Here is a 12,388-nt window from a genome sequence, read left to right as displayed (position 1 = left end):
AGCTTTGTTTTGTTTTGTATTGCTGTAGCTTAAATATATATTTTTTTAATTTTAAACATACACTGAAAATGTTCTTTGTAATTGAAAATTATTTCCTTCAGATTATTGAAGAAAACAACTATGTGAGAGGACTTCCCCTTCCCTTTGTCCTGACAGAGAGCTGAGGAGTGAGCCCTCTTCATTGAACCAACTGGCTTTGTAGTTGCTGTCATCTGGTGTTGAGACAACAGAATTACATTAGTTTGTAAGTTATAAATGAAGAGGTGATTGCATTAACCATATATTTATTATGTAATGTACAACACACAGATCAGCCAAGACTTTCACTGTACAAATGAACAGTAAGTTAACATTCATCATTTTCAATTGGCTCAATTTTACACAAATAAAGACATATAACATAAATATTATAGGAAACAAAGTTTAAAGACAATAAAGAGCAACTTTAGAAAATAAAATTTGAACAGTTACTGGTGGTTCGCCACTGGAGGTCACAAGGAGTTTAACCTGACATTTTTAAATCTAAATGCAATCTTCAGACTCCTTCAGTAAAAACCTCTCAGCAGTTTTTTAATCCTGAAATCATCTGACTATATTTAAGCTGGAAATTTGCAGCTGATCAGAGCTGAAAAGGCTACATAGCTCAGCGCATGTGAATCCAAGACGTCCTTCTCAAAACTTTGTCCAGGAACCCAAAAGGAAAGCCGTTCATTTTTATTATCAGATATAGATAGATATTTTATTTTTAAGTCCCAGTCTGCAAAATGTGTTTGATCATATTCACTGAAGTCGACACTATGCTCCGATAGAACAACATAAATCAACCGTTTTTTGAAAAAAAGCGCGCCTCTATGTGCACGTAGAGCCTGTTGTTTGTTTTGCAAAAATCGACAGAGCCCAGATCATCCTGTCCAATGAGCACGCAGGACTGTGTTTGTGCACACACAGAGCCCCTCCCCCCTCGGGTCGTTCCACTATCACAGGGGGGAGGCGGAGGGAAGTAGCAACAAGCTTCCAATTCCTCGTTAAAAACCCAAACGAGGAGGTCCAAAACAACCAAGGAAAAGAAAACACCAGTGGAAAAGAAGGAAAAAAAGAAAGATGGCGACGGTGCCCGTGATAAAACCAGAGTCAACATCGGACCTGCGTTTCAAAGGTGGCGTGATCTAAGGGATATCAAAGGGCACAGAGTCGTGGGGGAGGAGCTCGGTGGTCGTGGGGGAGGAGCATGAGAGTTGTAAACATTCAAAATCTGACAGAGTGCCCTCCATCTGCCAGAATTGCCGACTGGGACTTTAAAGGTTCCTCTCTCCAAATGGAAGAAATGCTGAGTTCATAATTCCTATTTTTTTGGTTGAATTATGTTTTTACGCCAAACACAAATGCAAAAAATGTTGCAAAGCAAAGCAGCAATAGTGGTGATAATGGCCATGTTTGTTGACATAAGCAAATGTTAGCTATCACATACACTCTGAAATGTTGGAATCTACATGGAGATAAGCCCCTCCTCCTCTCTACCACATCTCACACCGCAGCTTCATTTTGACCGCCGGATCATTCGTTCGTTTGCGTTACTTGTGCAAGAAGCTCTTCTATTGCTGCCTAAATGCTGGAAACCCCAATTGCATCCTCTTAGCTTGTCTAGCTTCGTCTTTCAGATAGACCTAACAAAGCATGACTTCAGACTTTTTACTGATCACCATCATTATGTAGTTCTTTCAGCATCCTTTTGATCTAGTTATTGGTATGAAGTCACAGCTAAATAGACTAAATACATATTTTGGGTTCCTCCAGCTGTTGTAATCCGTTTGTGTAAACGTGTGTCTTGCTAGATCCAGTGAAATTCACCGAGCACCTCTGGATGATGTCATGAACTCAGACAGGAAGACGACACCTTGTTGGTGTCTACATGGAGATAAGCCCCGCCTTCTCTCTGTTGCGTCTGGTCTGAGTGACACACATTAACATGAAATTTCGCTATGCATTTCAAGTGAACATGGCATAAAGCTTCCACCAGGTGGGACTCAGAATGTGGACCATTATCTCTGCTGTCAATCTCCTGAACTCTGAGGGCCCTAGTTTCGTGGCGCAGCGAAGGGTGGTGCAGGGTGGCGGAGCTGGCGCAATGCAAGTTTCGACCAGCGCAGCCTTGCGCACGGTCAGTTTGGCAGTTTGGTGGATCGCCTGCGCCAAGATGGGTGTGGCAGCGCATCAGGGGGAGGCGTCACAGATTCAGCTTGGCGTAGCGGAAGTTTCGTGGCAAAAAGCCTCGCCGAGACTGTGCCGAGAGCCCGCCAGCTCCAACCTGGTCTACTCTTGGCGCAATGCGAATTACAGCTGGCGGAGTGGCAGTTTGGCTCACCGGCACGCAGTACGCACATGTCACCAAGATCTCACAGGCAGGTTTCCACAGTTCCAGGCACATTTAGATGCAATAAATAATCACAACAAACACTATTTAATGCAACTAATTGAATCAACACGTGAATTTATATCTATATAGATTGTCCCGTCACATCTGGCATCAGATCAAAGGCGGATGGCACGCATAACGGAAACTCAGCCTGACTGAATTAAAACAGCTGAAACTTGGACCTCTCAGACCAAAACATAAATTTCATCCTGGGAAAAGTTTGGCCGGCTGGTGCTGCTGCTGTCTTCTGTCCAGCGCCGCCGCTAGCCATTTTAGTGGCCTAAGCAGAATTCCTTTGTGATGCCCCCCCCCCCACCCCCGCCCAAAAAACAGTGATTTAGGGGCGTGCAGGTGGCGGAGTGGTTAGAGCGCATGCCATGTATGTTACACCTACGCATATGCTGCCGACCCCGGTTCAAATCTCGTCCAAAGGTATTTTGCTGCATGTCACACCTCCCTCTCTCTCTCTCCTGTTTTTCATATCTATCCACTGCTAATAAAATGCGTCTATGCCTGAAAAAATCTTTAAATCTTTAAAAAATACAGCAGCTCATGCCTGGTCTCGCGCCTCGGCAGCCTGTTGGAGAAACACGCAACTTTGCCACGAGCTGGAACTGGATTTGGGCCTGCAGCTGCTCTAAGCGGCATCCCGCCTGTCTGGTGTTGGACGGGGAATCCGGTGCAGCTGTGGAGCGCAGATGATGAAGACGGTGATGATGATGATGGATGGCCCAGCGGCTCGTGCAGGCACCGGGTTCTCGCCATCATTATGTCTACTGCTGACCCTGTTTTGTGATAGACATGCCTAAAATGTGCCTAAAATTTCTATAGTGATATAATATTGGCATTATAATTATTATGACTATGATGATTTTTCATAATATTTTTGGTGCCCTACGCACAGCGCGTGATGCGCGTGGTGGGAGGCGGCGCTGCTTCTGTCATTGGGTTGTCAAGTGACGAAACTTGCACTGCACCTCGCCTTGGCGCATTAAAGGTGAGGAGAGGAGCTCATTTGATTGGTGAAGATCTGAATGGGCTGTGTTAATCCCAGTCCACGCCTTCTCTCCTCCCTCTTTCCCACTTGCGCGGGTAGGAGTGACGGGAGGAGTGACGGGAGGAGTGACGGGAGGAGTGATGGGAGGAGTGATGGGAGGCGTGCCTGCGCCAGACTGCACCGTGCACGAAACTTGCAAAGTCCAGGTGGACACACCCCGTTGGCATGGCGCAGGTGCGCCGTGCTCCGACTGCACCTGGTGTACGAAACTAGGGCCCTGAGTGTCCAACAATCTGACAAAAACGTCTTCTTTAGCTGATGCCAATACAAAAACACTAAAAGCTTCACACTGAGACACAACACTTGAACAGCGTTTCCCACAAACCCATTATTTACCTATAATACGTTTTTAGGTTTTTAGACACACATAAGAGTGAACCTTGTCAATGCCACACTTGGCCCAGTGTTGGGCTTTACCACCGAACCACTTCCTTCTGTTTTGAATGCAGTAGATACGGTAGGAAAGGACAATGAAAGGTTGATATTAGTGGTTATTAATCACAAATGTGTTCAGTTTATATCTTTTTATGGTCTTTTTCCCAGCAAAGCAATATCAAGCCACATTTGATCACCTGGTTGATCACACAACCCCACTAAAGGATCATCAGCTGGTCTGACCAATATACTTTGCAAGTTTGACCAGGGCCAAAGAGTTGCAAGGTACAACCAGGTGGCCCTGAAATCAATTTGAAAAACAATTAGTATTCAATTCAGTGATTGTAAACTCTTTTAGTTTAAAGCAAAGGGCTCTTTGGTCCCAGGTTGTGTCTGTCGCTCAGCTGTGAGGAGTTTGTTGTTTTATTTCACAGTTTTTAGGTCCTGAAGAGGACAAGCTCTGCAGGATTTCACAATAAAAGAGATTAAAGAAAAGAAAGACAAATGTATCTTTATATAAATCTGAGGGGAAACACAACTTTGAAGCAATGCAAATGATTTACAGACTTGAGTCTGGCTTGGACCTCCAGAGTCTGGCAGGCCTCAAGCTCAGCTCACAGGATCTAAGGAGGAAGTTTCTGGTCCACAGCTGTCAGGTGTCCTCACATGGTGAAAGAAGAGCCATTTTCACTGGATCCGTCCACCGAGCGGCGGGTGGACACGTAGATCTCGGAGGTCACTCTGGAGAAGCGGCGTGGGTCGATGTACCTTTTCCCCAGGCACCACAGGTCCCGGACAACCCTCCTGAAATGATTCCTGAACTTCACCCCAATGAAGGCATACAGCACCGGGTTCAGGCAGCAGTGCAGGTAGGCGATGGTCTGCGTCACCGTCTTGGCCAACAGCAGGATGTCCGACTTTACGCACGACTGCAGCTCGAACATGTTGGCGGTTTCGTAGAGCAGCGTGATGTTGTAAGGCAGGTGGCAAACGATGAACACTGCCACCACGGCCAGCACCACCCGCACCGCCTTGTGCCGCTGGAAGTTTCTGGCTCTCAGCAGGGTGCCGATGATGGCGCTGTAGCAGAAGACCATGATGAGCAGTGGCAGGAAGAAGCCCACAGCTAGCTGGGTGCTGGGGACCGCCACTTTGGTCTTCCAGGCCGTGGTGTTGTCCATGAACCTGAACTCACAGACGTACTGTGGAGGCATTGAGGTCTGGTTCTGCTGGTCCTCCCCAATGTAGGCTTCCTTGCTGTGGGATGGCTCGTACCAGTTGTAGAAGTAGAAGGTGGGGACAGACAGCAGTAAGGCGGATGCCCAGACGATGGCGGAAATGAGGCGGCTGTATGGCAGTGAGCGCAGTCTGAAGCTGCGGCGGGCCTGGACGATGGCAAAGTAGCGGTCAGTGCTGATACAGGCGAGCAGCAGCATGCCGCTGTACAGGTTGACGCTGTAGGAGCCGCGCAGCAGTTTGCAGGCCAATGGCCCCATCGACCACGATGACAGCTCATTGTAGACGATAAGAGGCAGCGTCACCACAAAAAGCAGATCTGCGATGGCCACGTTCAGCAGATAGACGTCAGTCATGGACTTGGTCCTCTTGTAGAAGGCGTAGGTAACGATCACCAGGCTGTTTCCCACCAAGCCCAGGATGCAGATGATGGAGTGGACGTACGGGCCGACCACCAGCTCAACGCTGTGGTTCTTCTGGTGAGAGCAAGGTTCAATCAGGTCGTAGTCAAAATCTGTGTCGTTGTACTCAAAGTAGTTGTAATCTGATTGGTTGTAGTTGTAATCTGATTGGTTGGAGTCATGAATGTGTCCCATCTTCTTCTCCTAGAATCAGAACAGAGAGAGAACATCAAAATGTGCTTAGGCTCATTCAGTAGTTTGACACCAAACACAAGATTAAAGTTTACTGAAGATTTGCAGCAGTCAAACAGAATTTTTTTTTTTTTTTAAGATTTTTGAGGCATAGACGCCTGTATTAGCAATGGATAGATCGGAAATATAGGAGAGAGGGTGTGACATGCAGTAAAGGACCTCCGGCTGGGATTCAAACCGGGGTCGGCTGCATATGTACGTTCGTACATGGCTTGCGCTCTAACCACTCCACCACCTGCACACTGAAGCACACTGCACGTCCTTTTATATTTACCTACTTACTTAAGTAAACTGCTTAACCCCAAACTGCTTTTGTCGACTGACAACCAGGCAACAAGCGACTGCCCTCTACCAGTTATAACCAGGCTATTGTTATTGTATTTTGCTATTTACTGGAATCACTAGCCCCTTTTACGCCATTTTGTTGTGAGATTCTCCCTCTGGACGGCATTCCAGATGACCTCAGTGTGAACGGCCATCAGGGGATTTACAAAGCCCAGAACATCGATCTGAAGATAGAAAGTCAGTAGATTCTTGTACGAGGCCGCCATTGTCTGTATGCTGGCAACTTCACTTGTGCTTGAAGAGTCGCGTAAATGTGCACAACGAGCAAAAGAAACCCAACGCACTGTATTTAAATAGGTCACGCTACCGCCAACGCCGTTGTGTTACACGTCACTTTATCTGGTCCCACAATGGGTATTACTCTGGGAGATTGCAGTGGTCTGCTCTGAGAACCACTAGCCACTGAGCACAAGTGTTGCCTTCTTCTCCCATAAGTTTGTTTTTCTATCCCTGGGTTGGTCTGTTTTCATGCTATTAACCGGCCACTTGGAGTACACTTTGTATATATATATATATATATATATATATATATATATATATATAACTTTCTACAGCATTTAAGACAAAAGTGTCTTTACTTGTTTCTGAATTATTTATAATACTGGAAGTATACAAGGTCAAATGTGTTTATCAGAAACATCAGTGAAACACTTTCGAGAGTTCATTCAGCATGACGTAAAAACCCTAAAACAAAAGTGCATGAGACATTTAAATGATATGGAACTGGCACAAATGTCCCAGTGATGAGTTGCGGGGTTGCTTCTACTGATAAAACTGTTGCAGTTGTGGTTGAATGTGAGTGTACGTTTTCAGGTGTCTGAATCGTGAGAGGAAGTCGAAAGAACAGGAAACAGGTTAAACAGGTCAGTTGAGCGCTGAGTGACCCAATTTATATGTAATGTGTGGTTTCTTATCTCCGCAGAGGTTTCAAATCATATACCTTACATTACTCATGTAGCTCGGCTCCTTGCTGAGAATCACAGACATTTTCATGATTTCACATCAGCAGGAGGGAAAATGAATAATACTATCCAAAACATCTTTAGAAACTGTTTCAAAGTCTTTGGGTCCTTAAACGTTTGTGAAACACGTGAATCTTATTTTACTGACTTCAATATATTGAGGTTGAGATCTACAAACTCTTCCTCATATCACTTTGGTGATTCATCCGAGGATGAAGAGAATATTCACTTCTGTCAGTACACGTCATATATTTAACTTTCAAATTTGGTTTTAAATCCCTCTAACTTTATATATTATTCATGGTGAAAGTAAATGAACAACAGATAAATGTTACTTACTTCTCAAAGACTCAAACTAATTGTGTATATCTGCCACATATCTCACATTAACTGACAGCAAATTAAAATGATATATTGCCACATTTTTGTTTAGGTTTCAAAATTGAGAGTTAAATTAAATGACACAAACCAGTTCCTTACAAGAAAAAAAAGTTTTGTAACATTGGAATTGTTTCCAAAGTAATAGATTGGATTCTGCATCCTTACAGTAAATATTAAATAACAGCTGAACTACCAGCTGCTGACTTTAAAAACTGTGAATCTGCCCTTTAATGTTTTAGCCGGTTAGAGTCACATTTCTAAAACATGAGAAAAATGTATGTTTACTAACAGCTGACAGTTCCTCAAACGCCGACTTCTGCTGTCTGTAGCTCAAACTGGACAAGAGCAGCTCAGTTTGTCCCCTCTGACTTCCTGTATTTCAAATGTCAGCAACACTTCTTCTTCTTCTTCTTCTTCTTCAGGTTCTAGTTTTCATGTTCTAGACCAGGGACGTTTCCAGGCTTTCAGGACATTCTGGGCTTAACCGAGACCTCCGTAGGGGAGTTTGGGCGAATCCTTTCCCGGCAAAGAAATGTTGATGCTTTTTTATGCTATCTAGCACCGTATTATCATTTAAACGTACACATGTTGAAATATGAAGTGTGTACCACAAAAATAGTTTGTTATTTACAGTATAAACAAATATTTCACAACTGTTGTCACATTTATTCACGGGAGTTGGAGAAACTGTTATTAAATGTATTTATGTTAACAGTGGTTGAATGTAACTACGTACATTTACTCAATAACTTTACTTAAATACAACGTGTACTTGTGCACTTGTACTTGAGTACTTTCGTTTTAAGCTAGTTTATACTTCTAATCCATGCATCTCAGAGTAAATATTGTATTTTCTTTTTTACTGCTCTACATTTATCTATTCACTTTACAGATTCAGATGATTAAGACAAACTATAATCAACTGATAAATTATGATGTATTATTATTATAGATTAAACTACCAGCAGAGTACTTAAAATGAGCTCCAGCTTTACCAGCTGCAACATTAAGTGATGGACACATTGATACAATAAAATAATATATTATTCTGCATAGTGAGAACTTTTCCTTTTGGTTCTATAAGTACATTTTGATTATAATGCATTTGTACTTTCAAACGTAATATTTTGAATGCAGGATTTTTCCTTATAGGTGTCAAAAGTACAGACGTTCTATACTCAAGTAGAAGTACAGATACTTGTGTTTTAAAAAGATTAAAAGGTAAAAGCAGAACTACTGGTTCAACTTCTGTACTCAAGGAAATGTGAAAAGGTACAGGCTCTGAAATGTACTCAAGTTAAAAGGGAAAAGTATCACTTTGTAGGATGAAAATGTGCTCAAAGAAAAAGAAACCATAATTCCCCTCAAGTGTATTAAAACTAAAGTAATCAGCCTGTATGAAAATATAAGGAGTAGTAAATACAAATATTTGTTTGAAAATGTAGGGAGTAAAAGTAAAAGGTTCTCAGAAAAATAAATACCATACTCAAGTAGTAAAGTACAAGATACCTGAATATTAGCAATGCCATGAAGTAATCTCATGTTATGCAACACAATGAGGTTTATGAAATAAAATTAAATGGTACCTACATAATGAAGTCAAACTGTACACCTCTGTACACATTGACTGTGGTGGTGGAAGTAAGTCCTGCAGTCATAGTCTCCTACTTAAAGGAGTGTAAGAAGAGATTTAATTTAAGATGTCAATGTTGCAGAATGGAGCAACACACATCAACCAGTTCAAACCTCAGCGCTGTAGGTCTAGATTCACTGGATAAAGCAAGACACACATCTGCTGGTTTACTACAGCTGGATGAACCAGAATAAACTGTTTAGCTATTTAATAACCAGTTAAAAAGGATGCTGAAATAACTCCATAATGATGGTGATCAGTAACAAGTCTGAAGTCATGCTTTGTTAGGTTTGTCTGCAAGACGAAAAGCGAACTACATTGTTTTCTGAATGGAGTCTGGTTGATGGGTGCTAGGCTATGCTAACATTGTAGCTGCTCCATCAACACTCCATATTCGGGTTGCAGTCGAAAGTAAAAAAAAAATAGGTCCTAACTCCTTTTCCTAACGCCTTGTCCTTGACCTCGGTGTGAAACATCACGGGGTTAAGGAACGGTGAAGGAGAACTGATCAGGATTTATGAAAAGTCGACCGCGGTGCTCAGAGAATCCGACCGGACTTTCACTAAGCTATGTCATTATAATGCTGCTGATGATTGACAGCTGATGATCCTCACCGGTGATTGACGTGCGTCTGCGGTGGAGAAACTACAATATTGGACTACAAAAAACGCGTCTTCCACTTCTCCCCATGTTATTGGTGTTATTAACAGCTCGTTCACTGACCGGCTTCAGGTCCAGCAGCTCCAACTTCCTGTTTGACCGTTGGCTGTATTTAAATTTCATTTGTGGTTTTAGTTTCATTTCTGTCAATCATTTGTAACATCCATCCATCCATCCATCCATTTTCTACCGCTTATCCTGTATTCAGGGTCGCGCCCAATGACAGCTGGAGCCGATCCCAGCTGTCATTGGGCGAAGGCAGGGTACACCCTGGACAGGTCGCCAGTCTATCACAGGGCCAACATGTAGAGACAAACAACCATTCACGCTCACATTCACACCTACTGGCAATTTTAGAGTTATCAATCAACCTATCCCCATCCTGCATGTCTTTTGGACTGTGGGAGGAAGCCGGAGAACCCGGAGAGAACCCACGCTCACACGGGGAGAACATGCAAACTCCACACAGAAGGAACCCGGGCCGACCCGGGAATCGAACCCGGGACCCTCTTACTGTGAGGCGAGAGTGCTACCCACTACACCACCGTGCAGCCCCCATTTGTAACATGATTTAAATAAATAAAAAATATCATTCAATTATTATCACTGTTCACACGCATTTATCAACACACTTCTAATTACTATATGTCTGCTTGAAGATAATTGTTAAATATGCGAATAAGCATAGTTTGTTTTCATGAACAGCCGACGTGTGCGGCACGTTAAATGTTGCTCTCGCAAAGAATTGTGGGTCGGTGTAATCTCCTTTCCTTTGGTAAAGGAAGGTCCGTTGTATCCGATGCTAAAGGAGATCTGAAAGGATCATTGGAGCTCTTTTCCTTTGCATTTAGAGAATCCTAATGGCTAAGAAGAAGAAGAAGAAGAAGAAGAAAGTCTTCAAAAACCTGAAGCAAGTCCAACAATGCTTGCAAAGATTACCAGGACCTGGACCTGGATGAAAACAACACCTACACCACTACAGACTACAGAGAAATCAAAATGGTTCTGAAGAGACCACGTTTTTTGTGACGTGAAGCACTTTTCTTTAACAAGTGTTAAGACAACGAACGTGTGTTTTTGAGGAATACATTTTCTTTTTAAACTTCATAAATCACACAGAAGTTATGTTATGTGACAGATTACATCATCTGTTACTTGTTCAGGTTATATTTTTTTGTTTCCTGTCTGTCTGGTACAAATAAATAAATCATCTGAACTCTAAATGAGAAAAAAAGCTTCACAAGGAAAAAGAGAAATATGAGAAGTGGATGAGAGATGAAGGTTCAACTGCAAGAAGAGAAAGAAACAAAAGAAACTACAAATAAAAGGAAATAAAAAACTCACAGTGTTGAAGTCTCCCTCGTTGTTCATACAGGGATGATAATGATGATGATGATGATGGTGGTGGTGGTGATGATAGTGAGGAGGCTGCACAACATCAAACACACTGAAACACTGCTGGTAAAAGGGAAATGAGTGTGTCTCTCTTTCACCTACAGAGCTCTTTGTGTGTCAGCTCACAGTGACGATGTGTTCAGGTGCTGCTAATATAATAGGAGCAGAAATAAACACATGTGTGCGATGAAAACATCTGAGATTTTAAATTTTCTCTTTCAAGTAGTTTGTGGTTCGAAGTCTGTGAGAAACAATTTCAGTCTGACACAAACAGGAAGTGCTAAACGCTACTTCAGCAAACTTGTAATGGTCGCAGTACAACTGAAATGTAAATAAGAAGTTTGCTGAATGTCATATAACATTTTTATATCTATGTATTTTAATCATTTTAAAAATGTTAATGCATTTAAAAAAAGTATCTTTTACTAGAAATAAATATGTATAATTAATAAAAAAAATATACTTAAAATAAATTCTGGACATATAGGAAACTTTGTGAGAGAAACTTAGGAAAAGTGAGTGACATTGAGCTCATAACAACTCCTGTGTTTGAAGCCCATTGGAGGATTAATTAAAATAATAAACTAATTCTACATTATTTTGAAAATTAGATGTCTTTTGAACTTCCATTTTTACTCAAAACAGTACATATGTGGAATATTATAATAATATGGTGGAATTACAATTTAATTTTAAAGTTTACATTATCATTATAATAAAGTCCCTTTTGGGGTTCAATATATGTATAATATACAATTATAAATCATCATTAGTAATAATTTAGTTTTCCATAAAGACAAGTATAAAGATTCTCTTTTTATTTCACCTTTAATAATCAGTAAGTCTGTCGTTAATGGGTCACATTTCACTTTAACCTCTATATTAGTTCACATCATAGAAAAGGAACAGTTTGCTGTCATCATATGGCAGGTTCAAAAGAAAATGGCCATTTGTGGTTGGTTGTCATGGTAACTGAAAACACATAGTGGGGTCACACTCACTATTTTAGGGCTCATTATGTGTCCAGTATAAAGAGGTTGAAACTGCGATGAACAACTATTTTCTCATAGACCACTATACAATCACAATTTAGTCTGCAACCAGAGGAGTCGCCCCCTGATGGTCAGTAGAAAGAATGCACCATCCTTGGAGTTTGCTGCCTGATTCCACGTAACAAAGGGCTGTTGACAGCAAGGAACTTGCTTTAGAAGTCTAAAGTACTTCCACAGCAGAATGTTGCTTTGCTCCCCTGCTGGTGCCGACTGCCGTCTAAAGATT

The 12,388-nt window shown here is 41.9% G+C and overlaps 1 protein-coding gene across 1 annotated transcript; it reads right to left on the bottom strand.

Annotated features, from left to right (window-relative positions):
* Positions 1 to 267: 267 nt before the first annotated feature.
* On the bottom strand, positions 268 to 11,267 carry ccr6a (chemokine (C-C motif) receptor 6a). The gene is given in 3 exon segments (XM_084031085.1): positions 268 to 4,542; positions 4,544 to 5,686; positions 11,060 to 11,267. Coding segments are annotated over 3 exon segments (1,215 nt in total). The 5' UTR covers positions 11,087 to 11,267; the 3' UTR covers positions 268 to 4,497.
* Positions 11,268 to 12,388: the final 1,121 nt, after the last annotated feature.

This window comes from Eutrigla gurnardus, assembly GCF_963514095.1.
Source record: "Eutrigla gurnardus genome assembly, chromosome: 16".
NCBI lineage: Eukaryota > Metazoa > Chordata > Actinopteri > Perciformes > Triglidae > Eutrigla > Eutrigla gurnardus.
This window is presented reverse-complemented; position numbering and strand designations above follow the sequence as displayed.